At 45.7% G+C, this 20,526-nt stretch overlaps 1 protein-coding gene across 1 annotated transcript in view; it reads left to right on the forward strand.

The window, feature by feature from the left end:
* The window catches only part of LOC132457566 (otoferlin-like), a 30,151-nt gene that overhangs the window by 3,667 nt on the left and 5,958 nt on the right, over positions 1-20,526 (forward strand). Inside the window, exons 9-36 of the mRNA XM_060051819.1 lie at positions 456-642; positions 971-1,157; positions 3,131-3,354; positions 4,077-4,185; positions 4,616-4,793; positions 5,628-5,748; positions 6,520-6,620; positions 6,987-7,077; positions 7,440-7,556; positions 8,057-8,209; positions 8,594-8,780; positions 9,200-9,324; positions 10,079-10,213; positions 11,776-11,937; positions 12,421-12,540; positions 13,554-13,715; positions 14,189-14,351; positions 15,343-15,416; positions 15,579-15,605; positions 15,793-15,921; positions 16,230-16,302; positions 16,625-16,728; positions 16,911-17,048; positions 17,323-17,460; positions 17,871-17,998; positions 18,109-18,279; positions 18,556-18,716; positions 19,178-19,320. Coding sequence (XP_059907802.1) covers positions 456-642; positions 971-1,157; positions 3,131-3,354; positions 4,077-4,185; positions 4,616-4,793; positions 5,628-5,748; positions 6,520-6,620; positions 6,987-7,077; positions 7,440-7,556; positions 8,057-8,209; positions 8,594-8,780; positions 9,200-9,324; positions 10,079-10,213; positions 11,776-11,937; positions 12,421-12,540; positions 13,554-13,715; positions 14,189-14,351; positions 15,343-15,416; positions 15,579-15,605; positions 15,793-15,921; positions 16,230-16,302; positions 16,625-16,728; positions 16,911-17,048; positions 17,323-17,460; positions 17,871-17,998; positions 18,109-18,279; positions 18,556-18,716; positions 19,178-19,320 — 3,808 coding nt within the window. The remainder of the gene's footprint in view (positions 1-455; positions 643-970; positions 1,158-3,130; positions 3,355-4,076; positions 4,186-4,615; positions 4,794-5,627; positions 5,749-6,519; positions 6,621-6,986; positions 7,078-7,439; positions 7,557-8,056; positions 8,210-8,593; positions 8,781-9,199; positions 9,325-10,078; positions 10,214-11,775; positions 11,938-12,420; positions 12,541-13,553; positions 13,716-14,188; positions 14,352-15,342; positions 15,417-15,578; positions 15,606-15,792; positions 15,922-16,229; positions 16,303-16,624; positions 16,729-16,910; positions 17,049-17,322; positions 17,461-17,870; positions 17,999-18,108; positions 18,280-18,555; positions 18,717-19,177; positions 19,321-20,526) is intronic.

A 20,526-nucleotide genomic window follows, 5' to 3' on the forward strand; every position in this document is an offset into this window, starting at 1 on the left:
CTTGCAAAAGAGACCTGATCGCAGCACAATCACGAACAACACATGACATTGAGCTTGTTCATCTGGATGTCACAGAGCAATGGTCGCCTCCATTTTGGAAGTAGAGTAGCATAGGAATGTTATCAGTAGTCATGGTGTTTTTTTATCATTGTCCACAAATTTATCGTAAATGAATTGGGCCATTATGGGGTGACACTGTTTCATTTGAAACTGCCATAGTGTTTCTCAAATGATAGGAGACAAAACAAAGTTTAGATTAGCCTTGGTTACGATATATTTACATTTATTTTGGATTTGAGATGACTACAACTCTCTTGAGTCGCGACAAAAAAATGCATTCTGATGTGCAAGCCCTATGCAGGCAAATTACCCGAATTACCCGAAGGTGGTGTTGAATGACCTCTGTGGATTGCGGAGGTTGTAGTTCTCTTATCCACGTCTACCTCTGGCTACAGTAATCTGCTGCTCCCAGAGGGGGTTCCTGCGGAGCGCCAGTGGGCGCGGTACTACCTGAAGATCTACCGGGCCGAGGGGCTGCCTAGGATGAACACCAGCATCATGGCCAACGTGAAGAAGGCCTTCATAGGGGACAACAAGGACCTGGTGGACCCCTACATACAAGTGCAGTTCGCTGGGCAGAAGGTGACTCAGAGTGGCAGACAAGTTATCCACCACACTGGATGAGATGGCGTTCATAAAAATGATTTCCTATTAAATAATTAATGAATTCCATAATCATAGAGCTCATGATGTGAAGCCCTGTGCAGCTCGATGGGTAGAGCACTGCATTAACACAGCCAGGGTTAGGGTTATGTATGCTATTGTAGTTGATGAGATTCTGTGGATGGAAGCATCAACCAAACGTTATAAGGAATGTTTAAAGAGATATTTTTATCATTTACTTTCGGTTTCTGGAAGTTTCTGTCGACCATTTTAACCGTTGATCTTTACTCATTTATTTTCACTCCAGGGCAAGACCACGATTCAGAAGAGCAGCTATGAGCCCATCTGGAACGAGCAGATTGTTTTCACTGAGATGTTTCCCCCGCTGTGCAAGCGGATGAAACTCCAACTCCGGGACGCGGATAAGGTCAACGACGTTGCCATAGGAACGCACTTCCTGGATCTGCGCAAAATTTCAAACGAAGGAGAGAAAGGTGAAAACGACTTTCTCTGTCCCTTATAAAGTCTGTTTCTATTCAAGCAATAAGCAGGGGTTAAAGTAATAGCTGATTTAATAACTAAATAAATGCATTTTCTAAGTCATCGCTGTATGGGCTGGGGTACACCATTTCAACCAGCAGGGGGACGTAACTACCGTTTTAGCTCTTTGTTGACTCTAGTGATGGATTCAGGGATTCTTTTCTTTGATTCAGTTTGCGTCGGTCAGTTCGCCATGAAGAATCGTTCAGAATCGTTTGTTGGTTCGTTCGTTCAGTCGAGTTTCCGGTAGCGGTGAATCGAACTTGGAATGCACGGTATTCAGCTGAGTCAGTCAGACTCAAGGCCAATTTCCACCGGAATCGGCACGGAAGCGCCACGGCAGCGAAGCGGCTGTGTTCCGTACTGCAATCCCCACTGGAAGCGGCACGGACACGTTCCGACAGATGGCTCAAGACGTGAATAATTATAAGTATTCATACAATATTATTCACGAGTTATATTGAAACCATATATATTATAATATACATTATAATATATATATATACATAGGCCTACCTTATAGTCAACCATACACATGACATAACCCATTAAATACGGTAGACCTATGATTTCTAGATGTCATGGCAACGTCCACTCGCGACACTGGACTTGCGAGGCATCGACGCAGACTTTCATTTCTTCTTTGCCACTGATTAGCTATTGATACCATACCATGATAGATAGACTGTATAATATATAAATACCCTGTGAATTGCATAGGGATCGATGTGAGCTCATGAATATTCATGCGCAAAGGCAAACTGATTGGCTGTAGTCGTGTTCTGAGACACGGCAGCGAACCGGCAACTTTCAGAAATAGAAGAGACAAGTATCGTAAACGAAGTGCCGGTTTGGGGACGGTTCCGTGCCGTGCCGGTGCCGTATCCAGTGGAATAGCCTACGTTCACTTGAATGGTTTCTATTATTTTCGGCGAGCGATTCGCTGCCGTGCCGCTTCCGTGCCGATTCCAGTGGAAATTGGCCTTCAGCCCCTCCCTCGTTATCATTCTCAAACGATCTTGGAAGTCGGTCGTCAATCAACATTACAACTTTAACCAAACACAGCGGGATGGGTGGGTGTGGTTGATTAATGGATGTTTAACTTATCAGCAAGATAATAGACTTGATTTAGAAATGATGGTGGGGGTCCCGGGTGGAGCGAGCCATAAAAGAACGAGACAGATTGACGAGACATTCAAATATTTGATAAATCTGGCATGACACAGAAAGTACAAAGGCACCATGCATTTACCATTTCACTGATATTGAATCGTATTATCGTATCATCGCTCACTAAGCCTCTACCCTCTTCACCACTCACAGTCAGTGAACGAACAGCGAGCCAGCGAGTCAGCGACTAATGGGTCTGAGAGGAGGCGAGTCTGAGAATGAACGAGACGAACGAGAGAGAAGAATCAGTTCGGCTCGTTCTTGTTAAAGATTTGTTAATTCGATCTGATTCGGTGGCGACCGACCCATCACTAGTTGACTCGCACTAAACCTGGTTTAATAGGTTGTCACTGGATAAGCCTGAAACATGGAGCCTCACTGACAATAGATACATGCTTTTATGTCAGCTTTAGACATTAACTTAAACTGTTAAAACTTTAATTAAGTTTTCTAACTGTCCCGTCAAAGCTGCTGTCGGTAAGATTTGAGGGTTGCGAAGAGAGAGAACAGAAAAGTGCAGCAGAGGCAGACGGTTATTCACTCACTATAATAGCTGACTATGTGACTGGTCGGACTAGGTAACCTATCTCTAGGGCATTTCCATCGGATTACACTTAAATTATAGCTCTTATACCTAAAGTATACCTACAGCACCTTGAACTTACCAATAATGAAAATGATTAAGTAAACTATGATCAAATTCAGTTCTCAACTGAACAAGACCTGATACTTTACCAATGAACCCCCCTCCGGCCAGGCTTCCTCCCCACGCTGGGGCCCGCCTGGGTCAACATGTACGGCTCCACCCGGGACTACACCCTGATGGACGAGTACCAGGAGCTGAACGAGGGCCTGGGGGAGGGCGTGTCCTTCAGGGCCCGGCTGCTCATCAGCCTGGGCCTGGAGCTGCTGGACACCTCCTCGCCCGAGATCACCTGCTCCACCGAGGTGCAGGTGGAGGGCGTGCCCAACATCTCCGAGGTGGGCTCCTCCGTTGACGCTTCCATATACCTTACATCTTTTATTACATTTTTCACTTGCAATGGGGGAAATATGTGTAAATATACATTAACATTAACATTTTTATATATTTTTATTCATATATAAAGAGGGGGGGGTTCTAGTAGTGAATTATTGATTCACTACAATACAGCTATGTGCATTATTAATGCGACGTATGCGCTAGGGGAATGACTTTCTGTGGATGGCGTGCTTCAGTCACGCTCACAGACTCAGTTGTTTGGCGAGGGCTCAGGGATTCCACCATGTTGGTAGAAGAATCTGTTCTGAAGGATCAGATGACAGGAGTCTAAAGGGACCGTGTTACACAGCGTAGCAGCCTGTCATGCATGACAACAAGCTGCACAGTCCAAGCATGAATTTATTCGGACATTTCTTGAACCTCCACTTGTTGAAATGGGCACCATGACCCCCCCCTGGTGGAAGTAGATGGAAGTGCTTTAACGAGATCAATGAAGCACGTCTGTATTGTGTCGACTGAAACACGGTTTGATATAGAATTTAACTATACCTTTGGATGGAATATCGTTATTGTGTTCAACGTGACCTACTGTGGGAACGAAATGTGTGTTATGTTATTGGGTGATAGGATTCTATGTACTTGAATAGAGGTTTTTCCTGACTATGGATTATCTCCACGCTGGGTGGAGGTCGGAGTAGTGTTGACCCCTCTGTGTATCCAGTCCGCCACAGGCAAGGTGGAGGAGTTCTTCCTCTTCGGTTCCTTCCTGGAGGCCACCATGATCGACAGGAAGATCGGCGACAAACCCATCAGTTTTGAAGTCACAATAGGTAAAGGCTATTGATTCATACTGCGTTGACTGACAATTTGTGTTGATTTCATTTTTGATTGATTATTTCGTCAAATAAATAAGTTAGTTTAGTTAATAAAATTGATACGTTATCAGCCGTTCAGTTGTGATTGCATCACTCCTAATCCTATTGAATTGCCCCATTGCTGAACGATACCCCCACTATTACGCTTTGCTGCAAAGACACATTTCATCCTTCATGCATGAACGTTTTGGTTAAGCTTGTTACTTTGGCTCATAATATGATTTAATTACAGTACTCTAATATAACTCAAGGATAGATAAAGACGGATGAAAGTATCTCTAGAAAGCTGATATTTACAGTGTCCTCGGATTCCATCAAGGGTAAAATAGGTCATTGCTCATTGGTTGAGGTGTGAGGCTGAGGAGAGACTTACTTGACTTGCCAGGGAACTACGGCAACGAAACTGACGGGGTGTACAAGCCCAAGGGCAAGGGGAGGAAGGGGAGCGGCGATGAGGAGGAGTCTGAGCTGATCCAGAACTCCAGCGACGAGGAGATTGATGACGACCCAGACCTGGCCGCCGTGGCGTCCACGCCCCCCATGAAGCCCGTCATCACGGACAGGTTTGATTGGCTCTAGTTCAATTGGTGCATTCTCACGTTCGATTAGTTGACTCTCATGTTCAATTGGTTGATTCTTGACATTTGTACATTTGATTGGTGGATTGGTTTATTATTATGTTTGAGCGGTTCATTCTCACATTTAATTGGTCTATCTACGCTGAGATTCTCTGTTGAATGTAACACAATAACACTATATAACACACTGTAACCAGATGAAAACGATTTGATCAAACCGCCGCAGAATATCGTCCGTGTTCAGAGTTGCTTAAAAAAAAAATCCAATATATGGTAACAAAAGCTTTTATTTTCTCCCAAATAATCGTCAACAAGATTACCCTCATCCATGACCCTTTTAATAATCACCATTAATAAAAATAAATAAAAAATAAATACTTAAATCTTCCATGCTACATTTGGATCCTCTCCATATGGGCCAGTTTGAACTGAAAGGTGTTCTGTATGTCAGGAATTGTTCCCACCTGTCCAAAGGCCAGTTTGAACTGAAAGGTGTTCTGTATGTCAGGAATTGTTCCCACCTGTCCAAAGGCCAGTTTGAACTGAGTGGAGTTCTGTATTACATGAACTATTGACTTAAATACTTAAATCTTCCATGCTACATTTGGATCCTCTCCATATGGGCCAGTTTGAACTGAAAGGTGTTCTGTATGTCAGGAATTGTTCCCACCTGTCCAAAGGCCAGTTTGACCTGAAAGGTACTCTATATTACAGGAGCAGCTCCCACCTGTCTAATGGCGTTTGGCAGTTTGACCTGAACAGAGTTCTGTATTACAGGAACTACTGACAATTTCAACTGAACGGTGTTCTGTATTACAGGAACTACTTCCACCTGCCGTACTTTGAGAGGAAGCCCTGCATCTACATCAAGAGCTGGTGGCAGGACCACCGGAGGCGGCTGTACAACGCCAACATCATAGACCACCTGGCAGACAAACTGGCAAGTCGTTGTCTGGTGCAAATACAGCCTTTATCCTTTAGCAGTGACCACAAACACAGTCTTTATCATTCAGCAGTGAATACAGACACAGCCTTTATCCTTGAGCAGTGACCACAAACACAGCCTTTATCATTCAGCAGTGACCAAAGCCTTTATCCTTTAGCAGTGACCACAGACACAGCCTTTATCATTCAGCAGTGACCACAAACACAGCTTTTATCATTTAGCAGTGACCACAGATACAGCCTTTATCATTTAGCAGTGACCACAGATACAGACTTTATCATTTAGCAGTGACCACAGATACAGCCTTTATCATTTAGCAGTGACCACAGACACAGACTTTATCATTCAGCAGTGACCACAGATACAGTCTTTATCATTTAGCAGTGATCACAGATACAGCCTTTATCATTTAGCAGTGACCACAGATACAGCCTTTATCATTTAGCAGAATACAAGCAGAAAGGAAGTGCCACAGCTAGAGGAAGCCACTTGTATAATGGCTGGTGTTATTTGATGTTTCAGATTGAAATTGTAGCGTATTCATAGCTAAACTTTAAACAGTTGACCCTAAAGTAGTTCACTAGTAATGAGTTGTGCTCTAGATGCTACTATTCTACCTTGTATTTTATTTTATTCTTTATTCTTATTTCCATCCATTTGCACTAATTATTTTTAAGGCAAGCGAATTTGGAATTAATTTTTGCTTGGTGTTATCACCGCGTGATATGTAACCATGACAACGTCTTGTTTGGCATGGTTGTGCAGGAGGAGGGGCTGAACGATGTGCAGGAGATCATCAAGACGGAGAAGGCCTACCCAGAACGCAGACTCCGCGGAGTCCTGGAGGAGCTGAGCATTGGATGCAGGTCACTAGACGCTCACTAGGACCACCGTAGAAAGTCTGGCATTGTTGTAGCAGCCATAGCATACGAGTGGTGTTGGCAGCAGCTGCATTAGTTGAAATTACATCCTTACATTAAAATAAATGCCTTCAACAATCAATATATATCCAAAAATTGCAAGAATCAGTTGAGTACATAAACTTCCTCATATTAGCAAACAGTTTTAAGTGCTATAATATAGAAACAAGAGATAGAGAAATGTTGTTGAAAATATACTGCCTTTATTATATATGTTATCAATTTATTTTAATTACATTTAATTGTATCAATAGTAGTGGTAGCAGATGCAGTAGAACGTAGCATGATGTGTGTCTGCTGTTGTGATTCCAGTCAGTATTTGGCCCTGGCCAACAAGGACCAGAGCCAGTCAGGCAGAACCAGGTTGGACCGGGAGAGACTGAAGCTGTGCTTGGCTGAAGTGGTACGACATTCAAACACCAGCTATGTCCCACTTCCCAGGAGTTGTGTTAGCGGCTCTGACCAACTCTGTTCTGCCCTCTTTCTTGGAGCCCTTATCTGGTCCAACTGCCTCTGTTTTATTTTGATCATTTCTCTTGGCTCTTATCAAGTTACTTTATCCAGAGTGCCGATATTATTATTTTTTTTATTGTATTGTTGCTTTTAACTGCTTAAAGGCAACAGCTACTACAGCATTTTGAGTTAGGAGGAAAACCCTTTTAATAATATGTGTAAATGCTATCATTATATATGGTGGTGTGTTCACCGCTGGGGTTGGACTGATGGTGGAACTGGGGGATTGACTGGAAATGATGCTGCTTGCAGGAGAGCATCGGCCAGCAGGCCAAGACCATGAGGTCTCAGGTGAAGAAGAGCACCGTGAGAGATAAGATCAAGCTGGCTCAGAACTTCCTGCTGAAGCTGCGCTTCATGGCCGAGGAGGTATGAAGAACCAGAAGTTTGTTGGTTGGTTTTGTTTGTTATTGTCCTGTGAGTTCCTGAAATGTAAATGAAACGTTTCCATTATGTAATTCATCCAATGCAACAAAACAATTCCAAGATAAGCAATTGTTTTGGTTTGTCTTGGAAAGATCCCTATGTATTTTTTTTGGTCGTGCAGTGGTCGTGCAGACAGTGTGAGCTCTACTGTATACACATTATATACCAGAGCTCACATTTCAAAGTCCTTTCTTAGATCCACAACAATAGTTCAGCTCAACATAGCGCATTATAGACGGGCGCGACATTACCAGTAAATCAGTAAAACCATTTTGTCATTCAGCGTTCATCCAAAGCCGCCGTCGAGTTAGGCCGAGGACAATCGAGGCGTACAGTTATGACTGGCGCTATCACCTCACACAATCTGTGGGAGGAGCCTATATACGTGTTTGCGTTTGGTTTGTATCCTGGTGACCGTGTGATCCTTCTGGCGGACCCTCCAGCCCCAGCACAGCGTCCCAGACGTGTTCATCTGGATGCTGAGCAACGGGAAGCGCATGGCCTACGCCCGCGTGCCCTCCAAGGACATCCTGTTCTCCAGCGTGGACGAGGAGACCGGCAAGGAGTGCGGCAAGGTCAAGACGGTGTTCCTCAGGGTGAGGCCGGCGCGCACACCGTAGCACACGATAGGAGATGTCACACGACCGGGGGGACGCAACATGGGAGTCGCAACGCGCACATAAGATCACATGACGGGAAATATCACAAAGAAACAAATGGCATGAGATCACATGTTAGAAAATCACATAAAAACTCAATGTCAGTCTCTTCAAATTGGCATCACAAAGATTTTTGTTTTGTTTTCTTTGGCGACATAGTTACTGAACAGATTAACGTTAATTACTCTGTAAATACTATGCTAATACCATTCTAATGCTCAAATACTTTTTTTAATTGAACAAAAAATGCTTTTTATACATCATTTGGAATGACGATGGACCCTAATGCCCCCCCCCCCCCTCGCCCACCTTGGCTCACAGATCCCGGGTAAGAAGGGCTTTGGCCCGGCGGGCTGGACAGTGCAGGCCAAGCTTGAGGTGTACCTGTGGCTGGGCCTCAACCGCCAGCGGAAGGACTACCTGAGTGGCCTGCCCAACGGCTTCGAGGAGAACAAGCTGTCCAGGCCCGGCCTGCCGCCCTCACCCCCCATCAGCCTCACCTACATGAGTAAGACCCCCCCCCCCCCCCCCCCCCCCCATCAGCCTCACCTACATGAGTAAGACCCCCCCCCCCCCCCCCATCAGCCTCACCTACATGAGTAAGACCCCCCCCCCCTCACCTACATGAGTAAGACCCCCCCCCCCTCACCTACATGAGTAAGACCCCCCCCATCAGCCTCACCTACATGAGTATGACCCCCCCCATCAGCCTCACCTACATGAGTAAGACCACCCCCCCCCCCCCCCCCCATCAGCCTCACCTACATGAGTAAGATGAGTTAGAAGTAGTAGCACTAGTAGTAATTGTACTTGGCTACAGATGCACGCAAACATGACTAAATATATGCCGGTCATTTTGAAATTGAAGCATTGTCACACAGATCAAATCCCTCTCTCTCCCTCCCTCTCTTCTTCGTGGGTGTGCAGTGAAGCAGATCTTCCAGCTGAGGGTGCACATGTACCAGGCCCGGAGCCTCTTCGCCGCAGACAGCACCGGCCTGTCTGACCCCTTCGCCAGGGTCTTCTTCTCCACACAGAGCCAGGTCACGGAGGTGAGGAGAAGAACCACGACACGTCTCGCCAATACCTAAAGTAAACCATCTATGCTAAATGAAAGGTTCTATCTGCGACCCAAGTGCAGACTACACCCTGAAAGCATGTCGATGCAAAGAACTGTGGGAACAATAAACTAAGATTCAAGGTTGTGAAAACTAGGCCACAAGAGGCAAGGATAGCAAACCTGGATGTCCGGCTACAGGACAGGAGACAGGGCGAATTTAAAAACTCAGTCACACAGATGAACACAATGTGCACGGGTGAAGGAAATACTGAGAGGAAGCTAACCTTATTCTGAGTGTGGAAGACATCTAACGGATAGGAGTAGAACTACATCGGTGATACACCACCAACATTTATCACACTGTAACATCCTGAAGATGGATACAATACATATGGAAACAATGACAAATGGTGTTACTGGTTCTCTCTCTCTCTCGCTCTCTGTCTGACTCTCTTTCTGTCGCTCTCTGTCTCTCTCTCTATAACTCTCTGTCTCTCTGACACTCGGTCTCTCCCTCTCTCTCTCTGACCCTCTCTCTCTCTCTCTCTCTCTCTCTCCCTCTCGCTCTGACCCTCTCTCTCTCTCTCTCTCTCTCTCTCTCCCTCTTTCTCTCTCTCTCTCTCTCTCTGTCTCTGTCTCTCTCTCTCTCTCTCTGTCTCTGTCTCTGTCTCTGTCTCTCTCTCTCTCTCTCTCTCTCTCTCTCTCCCCCCCCCCCCCCCCCCCCTCCCGCCACACCCTCCTCCCAGGTGTTGGCTGAGACCCTGTGCCCCACCTGGGACCAGCTGATGGTGTTTGAGAACGTGGAGCTGTTCGGCACGGCGGTGGAGCTGAGGGACGACCCGCCCATCATCGTCATTGAGATCTACGACCAGGACACGGTGGTGAGCATCAGCTACAGACCAAGGAGACTAAACTGTCTCCTGGCTCTCAAGGGTCCGGTCCGATTTATGCTGTTCAAACTGTACGACTTTCTGTGTTATTCAGATACTCAAGCTAACAACTGTCCTGGTTTGAAAGACTTTGAAAGACTAATTATTTGTTGTTTTTCCTAGTTGTAATAATTGGTTGAAAATGTATAAGTTTCCCGCTAAGTATCTATATATCTATCTATTAATCAAAAATGGCCTGGCACTAGTTTATATTACATTTTTGTTTTTTCATTCATTCATTATTCACTCAGTTTAGTTGCATTAACCTCAAGTGAGCCTGTTGCGTAAACTGCCATGACTTTTTATTTGAACCATGCTTCATATTGACTCACTCACTCTGTATACCTGCTGCCACCATAAACCATTGATTTGGATGACCCCTTCGGATAAGTAGAGTGTGACTTCTCATGGCTTGGAGTATCACCCCGAAACACTGCATTGTGTGCGGAGCACCGAATGTAACCAACTAAAACTGCACACTAAAACAGAGACAGCATCTCTGAAGTCTCTCTAAGGCCATGCAAGAGGAACACAGCCCGGCTCTCTCTGTGCTCGTCGGGTCTGGTCTGTGTGGCCCGCATCGATGTGGTCTCCTCGTTGCGCTTATAGACCACCCATATGCTGCCGTTCCCTGACCACGTCTGCGTCACTTCCGGATCCATTACAGTTTCCTTTAAAGGGAATATTACATAACTGTTATTTAGTCACCTATCCCTTTAAATATTTGTTTATTCAAGGCAATGAATACATCACATGGTAAAGTACTTATGTTACGTTATCGTAAAAATGTAAACGCTACCGAGCTCCTGGATTTATGTCAAGCTGGTTGACGTCGGACATCAAATGCTGCACTACACTTCATTTTCGTAACAGTTTAATATTCTATATTAATTTTGAGTATCCCATTTCAATCAGGCTGTGTTGGCTTCAATGTAGTTATAGGCATAGTTGTAGGCCTAGACCAGTGGATCCGGAACCGCTTATTTGGATGGACAAATGATGTGGGTTGTGGGTGGTCTATACCTGTTGCATTCCTTGAATTAGACGCAGTTGATATTGGATGTTGTAAGTAACGGAGATAGGCTCCACTCATAACCACTAACTGTAAGAGAGATCCACTCTGCCTCCATTGTAATCATTATATTTATAGATATATAACCCTGTTTTGCAGTTCACTGGTTATGCTGGATGTCTGGCGTTGGGTTTGTTTTTTAATTGTATTAGCCGTTAGACCTGGGTTTTCTCGTTTTGGTGCTACCTATTCTCTCATTGCTCCTCTGTCGATACTGTGCCTGGAAACATGAGCCCTCCGTCAAGCCATGTTTCTCGACCGCGCAGGTACAGTATGTCAAAGGACCAATGACAAACCGCCCAGCGGCGGCATTTAATTGTCATTCCATGGCAAAAAAAAAACAACCTTCAGTTTCACGAGCTGTGGAAGGAGAGCTAGTCGAGCTGACTCCCTGAAGGAGAATCCCCCCGTCCTCACCACCCCGTATCACGCCGCTCTGTAGGGGAAGGCCGACTTCATGGGCCGAACCTTCGCCAAGCCCGTGGTCAAGATGGCCGACGAGCACTACGGCCCGCCGCGCTTCCCGCCCCAGCTGGAGTACTACCAGATCTACCGCGGGAACTGCACCGCCGGGGAGATGCTCGCCGCCTTTGAGCTGCTGCAGGTCTGTCTGTCTGTCTGTCTGTCTGTCTGTCTGTCTGTCTGTCTGTCTGTCTGCCTGCCTGCCTGCCTGTCTGTCTGCCTGCCTGCCTGCCTGCCTGCCTGTCTGTCTGTCTGTCTGTCTGTCTGTCTGTCTGTCTGCCTGCCTGTCTGTCTGTCTGTCTGTCTGTTGTTCTTTTAGCTGATGCTCAAGTCCCCCGTACTGATTGGATGATCAGAGTGGTGGGCAGCCCTTAAGGTGCCATTTGATCTTCTGATTGGAGGATGGTATTCACAGGGGAAGTACATTGACATGGGGACGAGGCTACTCTACTATACGTTATACTTAATATCTTTTATATAGTATATATTTCATTGTCCATATTAGACAATATTAAATCCTTTTAATGTACATGAATTCTCCCTTTGCATTACATGTTTCTGATTCTGATTGATGGATAAGATAAGTAGGCTGGGCCTTATACTCTCTTTGGTTGTTTTCTTTCAGATCGGCCCCAACGGGAAGGCCGACCTGCCTCCCATCGACGGCCCCACCGACTTCGACCGCGGGCCCATTCTGCCCGTGCCCCTGGGCATCCGGCCCGTCCTCAGCAAGTACCGCATCGAGGTGACGATTGGTTGGTGTCTGCTCTGTGGAGCGCAGGCTCTGATTGGTTCAAATCATGGCTGGACCATCCCAACTACAAACGATATTTAAATAAAAACAGCATTTGATTTATAAATTTTTCTTTACATTACAATTAGTGCTGTCAGTTTAACCCGTCATTAATGGCGTTAACGCAAACCAATTTTAAGGGCATTCATTTTTTTATCGCGCGATTAACGCTCTTTTGGCTTGGCAAACGTTGTCGTTTTTCACCTGCTGTCTAGCAACAACTAGTCACGTTAGAAAAACGACAACACCATACCGGATCTAGCTACATCGGAAACAAAACAACAAGCACGCCGCACAAACTTGTTGGGGCAAGCAAGGATTCGGAGCGGGTGAAAAACTCCTTGAAAGTGTGTGTGTGTTTGTGTGTCACTCACAGTTACTCCCCTCTAAACAAAATCAACTTGGTTGCGATGCTGACAGTTTGACAGTGTTGCGTCTGTTGAGTGAGTGAGAGGTTGCGGGCGCACAGCTCAGGCTGCAGGACGGCACTGCAAGGAACTTTAATAAACGCAAAATTGTTATCCTGCAGTAATTGTGTAGTAATTCAGTGATTGCAACAAATAAAAGCATGGGCTATTGAATTCGGTAGGCCTACCACTGTCATGCACCTACCCGGTGTCAAGTGGACCGGGTTGAATTAACTGCGGGTCTCTCTTCTTACTGTCCTTCTCAACACTCTCTGATCTCACTAAAAGGCTAGCAGCACGAAATCAAGGGATATTTAGAATAGAAAAAAATGTGTGATTAATCGCAATTATCGCGTGTTAACTATGACATTAATCGCGATTAAATATTTTAATAGCTTGACAGCACTAATTACAATATTAAATTGTTAATTAAACAAAATATTGAATTACTAAAAACATGTTATTATTATGAAACCATATATAATATGTGTATATATATATTGTAAATAAGCTGCTCTCCGCGTGGCGGTGCTCACTCAGTGGACCCCCTGCTCCCAGGTGCTGTTCTGGGGCCTGAGGGACCTGAAGAGGGTCAACCTGGCCCAGGTGGACCGGCCCCGTGTGGACATAGAGTGTGCCGGCAAGGGGGTCCAGTCGGCCCTCATCCCAAACTACAAGAAAAACCCCAACTTCAGCACCCTCGTCAAGTGGTTCGAAGTGGTACGCCGTCCTCTTAATGAATCTGTGTGCGTGTGTGTCTCTGTGTGTCTGTGTGTATTGTGTTTATATATGTTTGTCTGTTTATGTGTGTGTGTGTGTGTGTCTGTATGTGTGTGTGTCTGTATATGTGTGTGTGTGTGTGTGTATTGTGTTTATGTTTGCGTGTTTATGTGTGTGTGTCTGTATGTGTGTCTGTATATGTGTGTGTGTGTGTGTGTCTCCGTGTGTATTGTGTTTCCATGTTTGTGTTTTTATATGTCTGTGTGGTGTGTGTGTGTGTGTGTGTCTGTATGTATGTGTGTGTGTGTGTGTGTGTGTGTGTGTGTGTGTGTGTGTGTGTGTGTGTGTGTGTGTGTGTGTGTGTTTGTGTGTGTGAGCTCCACCGTCAGCATGTCCCTTTCTCCACCTAGCTCTGTCAGTCTGTCTGTCTGTCCACACTGAGCTGACGGTGTACATCAACCTGCTCTCTGCAGGACCTCCCGGAGAACGAGCTGCTCCACCCCCCTCTCAACATCCGGGTGGTGGACTGCCGGGCGTTCGGCCGCTACACCCTCGTGGGCTCCCACGCCGTCACCAGCATGCGCAAGTTCATCTACAGACCCCCCGACAAGCAGGCCAACAACTGGTCCTCCTCGGGTAGGTCTGACTACGGGGCCTACACCGTACCGTACGGGGCCCACTCCGTACCGTACCGGGCCCACTCCGTACCATACGTACCGGGGGCCCCGGGCTTACTCCTTCCCAGGGCCAAATCTGTACCGGCCCTACTCTGTACAGGGCCTACTCTGTACGGGCCCTACTCTGTACGGGCCCTACTCTGTACGGGCCCTACTCTGTACGGGCCCTACTCTGTACGGGCCCTACTCTGTACAGGGCCCACTCTGTACGGGGCCGACTCTGTACGGGCCCTACTCTGTACGGGCCCTACTCTGTACGGGCCCTACTCTGTACAGGGCCCACTCTGTACGGGGCCGACTCTGTACGGGCCCTACTCTGTACGGGCCCTACTCTGTACGGGCCCTACTCTGTACAGGGCCCACTCTGTACGGGGCCGACTCTGTACGGGCCCTACTCTGTACGGGCCCTACTCTGTACAGGGCCCACTCTGTACGGGGCCTACTCTGTACGGGCCCTACTCCGTACGGGGCCCACTCTGTACGGGGCCCACTCTGTACGGGGCCCACTCCGTACGGGGCCCACTCCGTACGGGGCCCACTCCGTACGGGGCCTACTCTGTACGGGCCCTACTCTGTACAGGGCCCACTCCGTACGGGGCCTACTCTGTATGAACACGTTAAACTACATCAGAGTTCTACAATTAGCTTGTTCTGTTTCTGTGGGCCGAGAATTAATATTTAGTATGGTCGACATTAATGGTTATCACATGTAGAAATGCGAGTACTATAGTTCATACAACGACATGGACAGTCCAGTCAATTTGCGGGGGTGTTCATTCGTTAGTGTTCATTTGAAATTAGCTCATGTTTGGTTATACATACATTTTGGATTTCATTAGCATGTTTTAAATTAAGTTTGAATATGGGGTTATTTTTTGGTGATTCAAACACGGTTGTGGATATTTATTATGAAGGTATTGATCATATCAATTATTATACTCCCTTCTCAGAGGAAATAGTTGTGGTCAGTTTGGAACCAGAGCAGAACTTCAAGAAGATGGACACTGTGGTGAAGCTGGACTCAGTACGTTTTTCAATTTTATCTGAATATAGCGTCTACATTATAAAACATTTAATAATCATAGGGGATCAGAGTGATTAGGAAAAAACGGATAATGCATTTCAAAATAATCAAAGAAAGTCCCTGTTTAACTTTTACTTGTTCTTATCTCTTGCTTTAACTTAGGGTTCAGATGCAGTGATCAAAGTTGAGGTAAGCAGGACATATAAGTCCCCTGTTTGTTTAACAAAAAGATGATACAGTATAAAAACATAAAATATCAAGATCATTGCGTGGTGGATTAGTCAATAATACCATAGTTAGATCTTAAGTTAGAAGAACATTTTCCCGTCATTATTTAAGATAATACGATTTTTCATTAAAAAAATAAATAATCTAGGATGATGATGGAAAAGGCAAGAAGAAGAAGAGGAAGAAGGGCGGGGAGGACCCTGAGGAGGACGAGCTGGACGAGAGCATGCTGGACTGGTGGTCCAAGTACTTTGTCTCCATTGAGACCTTGACGGAGGTAAGACCCCCACCCATCAGTGACACATCCCTCAGGGCTCAGAACATGCATCAGGGAAAAGCTAGTGATTGATTTATTAACGGTTTTTATTGTAACATTATAAAAGGTTTTAAAAATAAATACATATGGGGATCTTCTTGCAGGTTACATGTTGATACGACAAGATGTATTTTACTATTTCCAGACAGGAAATGAGGCAGGAAACAAATTTTAAGGAATTATTTACAGAAAATATATAGATATAAACAATCTGAGTAATGGGCATGGTAAGTGAAATGGTAAAACCTATTGATCTATTTTCCCCACAGACTCTCAGGTCCCAGGAGACGGCTCTCTCTGACTCAGAGGACAAGGATGACATGGACATCACAGAGGGTGGAGGTATAGTTGTCTCTGATAGCCTCCATCAGGGTTCTTCATGTCCATGTCAAATATCATTCAGCCACCGTCTTTAGTAGTCTGGGTCCGTGCTAAGACTGGGCCAAATATTACTTGCTACTTGCAAATGCTCCCACAGTGCAATGTTTTACATATTTATCGTATTTATCCATACCTGAGTAACTTTGAAAGTATTCTGTCCCTGTCCCTCCGGTACAACACTGATTTTGTATGTACTGATTTTTGTCCAAATAACAACTCTGCTGTTGTCACCCCCTCCCCTCCTTCCCTCTGTTCCTGTTCCCGACCGCTCCCCTGTTCTCAGAGATCAAACCGGATGATTTCCCCGTAAAAGCCAAGAGAGGGAAGAAGAAGAAGAAGTCCACTGAGACACCAGAGAGGAAGAAGCCCAAGCTGGACGAGCTCAAGGTACTCACGTTTTATTTGATTGTGTTTCATTGTCTTTCCTTCCCCTAGGTCGCATGGCATATGTTGTATTTAGCCGGCCTGGGAAGACTTTTGCTCTGTAGAAGTGTTCTGCAAATAACATTGACTTTTGACTCGATCCAATGAGATGACATCGTTTCTGATCATCTTTCCGTTGTGGTTAGGTCTACCCAAAGGAGCTAGAGGCGGAATTTGGCAACTTCGAGGACTGGCTCCATGTTTTCAACCTGTACAGAGGGAAGAGTGGCGACGATGAAGACCAGAATATGGCAGATGAGGACAGACTCATAGGGAAGTTCAAAGTAAGGGCCAACCCTAGCTCTAGTGAAGCCCAAGCTAGCAATTGTAAGCGACTGCAATAATGTGTTTGAGCACAAGATGTGCTGTACTAACAGTTATAATGTAATGTTTGGCTAGATCCATATATTCAGACCCAGAAAAAGAGTGACAAATAGAGCAAACTATCTCTTTTTAATAATACAAATATAATTATAGATGCTGCTTTAGGGAGAACCACCAGGTGCTGTCTCTCTCTCCATGCCATCTTGTCCTGACAGCCCTCTTGTTCTTTCCCAGGGGTCACTCTGCATGTACAAAGTGCCATTGTCCGAAGACTTCAGCAGAGAGTCGGGCTTTGACGCAAGCATGGGCATGTTTCAGAACATCCCGCACAACGATCCAATCAACGTCCTTGTCAGGGTCTATGTCATCAGGGTGGGCGTCCGCTGCACCTCACATCCATACGGTTCACAGGATACAAGTTTAAGAGAAGTTATAGTCGAGCCGGCCAGATTGAAGGAGGTTAAGGGACAACCAAACACTACTTTGAGCTAGTCCCCAACCAAAATTGAAAAAATGCATTTAACCTATATATATTTTTTACATATTGGGCATTAAAGTTAAAATTTGGACCAGGATGATTCCATAATGACTGTTTAACCCACTATATCGCTTTTCATTTAAAATAACTGGTTTTAGGTTTGGTTAACATGTTAGAAAAAAAGTACACTACACAGAACCCTAACCTTTAATGCTAAATCTACCCCTTAACACTAACACTAACCCTTAATGCTGACCTATCCCAAGCTCAGCATGTATTAACAAATATTGTGTATTTTGACCAGGCCACCGATCTGCATCCAGCAGACATAAATGGAAAAGCCGACCCCTACATTGCCATAAAACTGGGAAAGTCTGACATCAAAGACAAGGAGAACTACATATCAAAACAGCTGAATCCGTTGTTTGGCAAGTAAGTCAGCTAAGGAGAAGAAAACAGAATGAGGCGCCGACCACCCAGGGAACCGTTTGGGAACACAAAGATATACAATTAATATCTGCATTTCCCTTCCCGCTGATCAGGTCGTTCGACATCGAAGCCACGTTCCCGATGGACTCCACCCTGACGGTGTCCATCTTTGACTGGGACATGGTGGGAACCGACGACCTCATCGGGGAAACCAGGATCGACCTGGAGAACCGCTACTTCAGCAAACACAGGGCCACGTGCGGCGTGGCCTCCAACTACGCCATGTGAGCTCCAAGTGTTTTAGTGTCACAAGCGCACTACTGTGGCCATGTGAGGGCAGAGTGTTTTAGTGTCACAAGTGCACTACTGTGGCTATGTGAGGGCAGAGTGTTTTAGTGTCACAAGTGCACTACTGCGGCCAAGTGAGGGCGGAGTGATTAGTGTTTAGGGTTTCACAACACGGTCCACAATGTGTCAGAAGATATATGATTTTTTTTTATTATCTTTATTCATTAAAAATGTTGACATGAATTGTATCTGACATGATCTCTTTTCTTTAGCCACGGCTACAATGTGTGGCGGGATCCCATGAAGCCATCCCATGTCCTGGCTAAGCTCTGCAAAGAGGGCAAGTTGGACGGGCCTCACTACGGGCCCGGGGGTCGGGTGAAGGTCGCCAATCGAGTGTTCATGGCTGGCACCGAGATAGAGGATGACAACGGTACGTCTTCCTTCGTCCTGTCATTATAGAGTACATCGAGTACTGACATGAAATACATAGCACTGCAAGCGCTCCCTTTTGATTGGCTCAAATTGGTTGCCCTCCTAAGTTTCCAAGTGACATCACTTCTACACCAGTTTGAGCCAATCGGGATTAGTTGTTGTGATTGTTGTAATGGCATGCGTTTGACCGGAGGTGGCGCTGTTGCTACAGTTCGCTTAGTTAAGAGCTTGGATCCTCGTTTAATATCACACATTGCTTGCTGTGATTCTGGTAGATATGTCTATGTTATTTATCATAGGTTGGATGATGTAATGAAAAAAATATGGTGGTGAATTTAATGATTGTGGCGAAGATGATGTTGTTGGTGGTGATTCTGAGATGATGAAGGGGATGATAATTGTGTTGGAGACGACGATGAGGGTCATGATGATGATGATGTTGATGATGTTGATGAGCAGGTTTGAAGAAGCCGACCGAGGAGCACCTTGCCCTGACGGTGTTGAGGCACTGGGAGGACATTCCAAAAGTGGGCTGCAAACTGATCCCCGAGCATGTAGAAACCCGGCCCCTCCTCCACCCTGATAAGCCCGGGATCGAACAGGTATGTCTGAAACACACTGAGGCTCAGACGGAGGCTGAGGCCGTCCCCCGTCAAGGTCCTCCCAGCGGAGACCTGTTGAACCCCACGGGGCCTCTCTGTTCCACTTCACTAAAGAAACGTGTCTGAAGCCAGGGGCGGAGGGGGAGATAACAGAACCCCCTGTTCCACAGTGCTAAGCTCAAGCTGCGCCTGCGCTGTGGAAGTCCTCATTGATTCACATGAGCGGAATGAAAGGGATGGTGCTCTACTCCTGTGCTTTGGTGTGTTTCAACAGCGTCAGAGCGCTCACACACACACATAATAATAATAATAATAATAATAAATGAAATGTATATAGCGCTTAATATGGTACTCTAAGACGCTTTACATATTGCCATCAAAACTATGTAAGACAGACTAGGAATAAAAGAAAAACAGAGGTTAAACATGAAGAATAAGGTGGGAGTTAGGTGGGTAAGGCTAGTGTGAAAAGGTATGTTTTGAGTGTAGATGTGGGTATACATGTTCCCTAAAGAGACATTATAAAGGAGACATATTATGGTGTTTTCCCAACAGGTAAACATTGTATATATGAGTTCCAGAAAACATGTTTTTGAAGCTGTTTGTTGGTAATAGCTTTTAGGGAAAAAAATCGCCTAGCGCTATTCCCCTCTGGTTAACTCCCTTCAGAATGTGCTGTTTCTGGTGTCTTTAGCTTAAAAGAAAATGAGCTGCTGCCCATTGACCAATGCGCTGTCAGAGTGTACCACAGCATGGAGAAGTGATTGTTGCTGTTTGCGGACCCCTGGAGCTCTATATCTAGATAATATAATATTTAGGTATTTATATAATGTATCTAATATCACGGCCAAAAGCTATGTGCGCCTCGGATGATATTAAGAATAATAAAGACTGCGTCTGACATCTCTGGTACTTCCACAACAAGTAAAGACTCGTAGTGGGGGTTATCTCGGCTATGGTTGAGAAGAATTGGGGGAAAGGAACTTTGGCCTTGACTCTCTTTAGCCCATATTGAAACGCGACATGGAGGACAAAGGGATTGTACTCCCGGGGCTGAGCGGCCGGACTGCCGCCAAACTCCCCCCTCTGGAGCAGCTCCGGCGGGGGGAGCACAATCCCTTTGTCCTCCATGTCTCCTCCACCGGCAGTCCGGCAGCGCTCGTCTGCTGGTCCAAAAAATTTAGCTTTGCTCTGATTGGAGGGGGG

Source organism: Gadus macrocephalus, chromosome 5 (genome assembly GCF_031168955.1).
Source record: "Gadus macrocephalus chromosome 5, ASM3116895v1".
In the NCBI taxonomy this organism is placed as follows: Eukaryota; Metazoa; Chordata; class Actinopteri; order Gadiformes; family Gadidae; genus Gadus; species Gadus macrocephalus.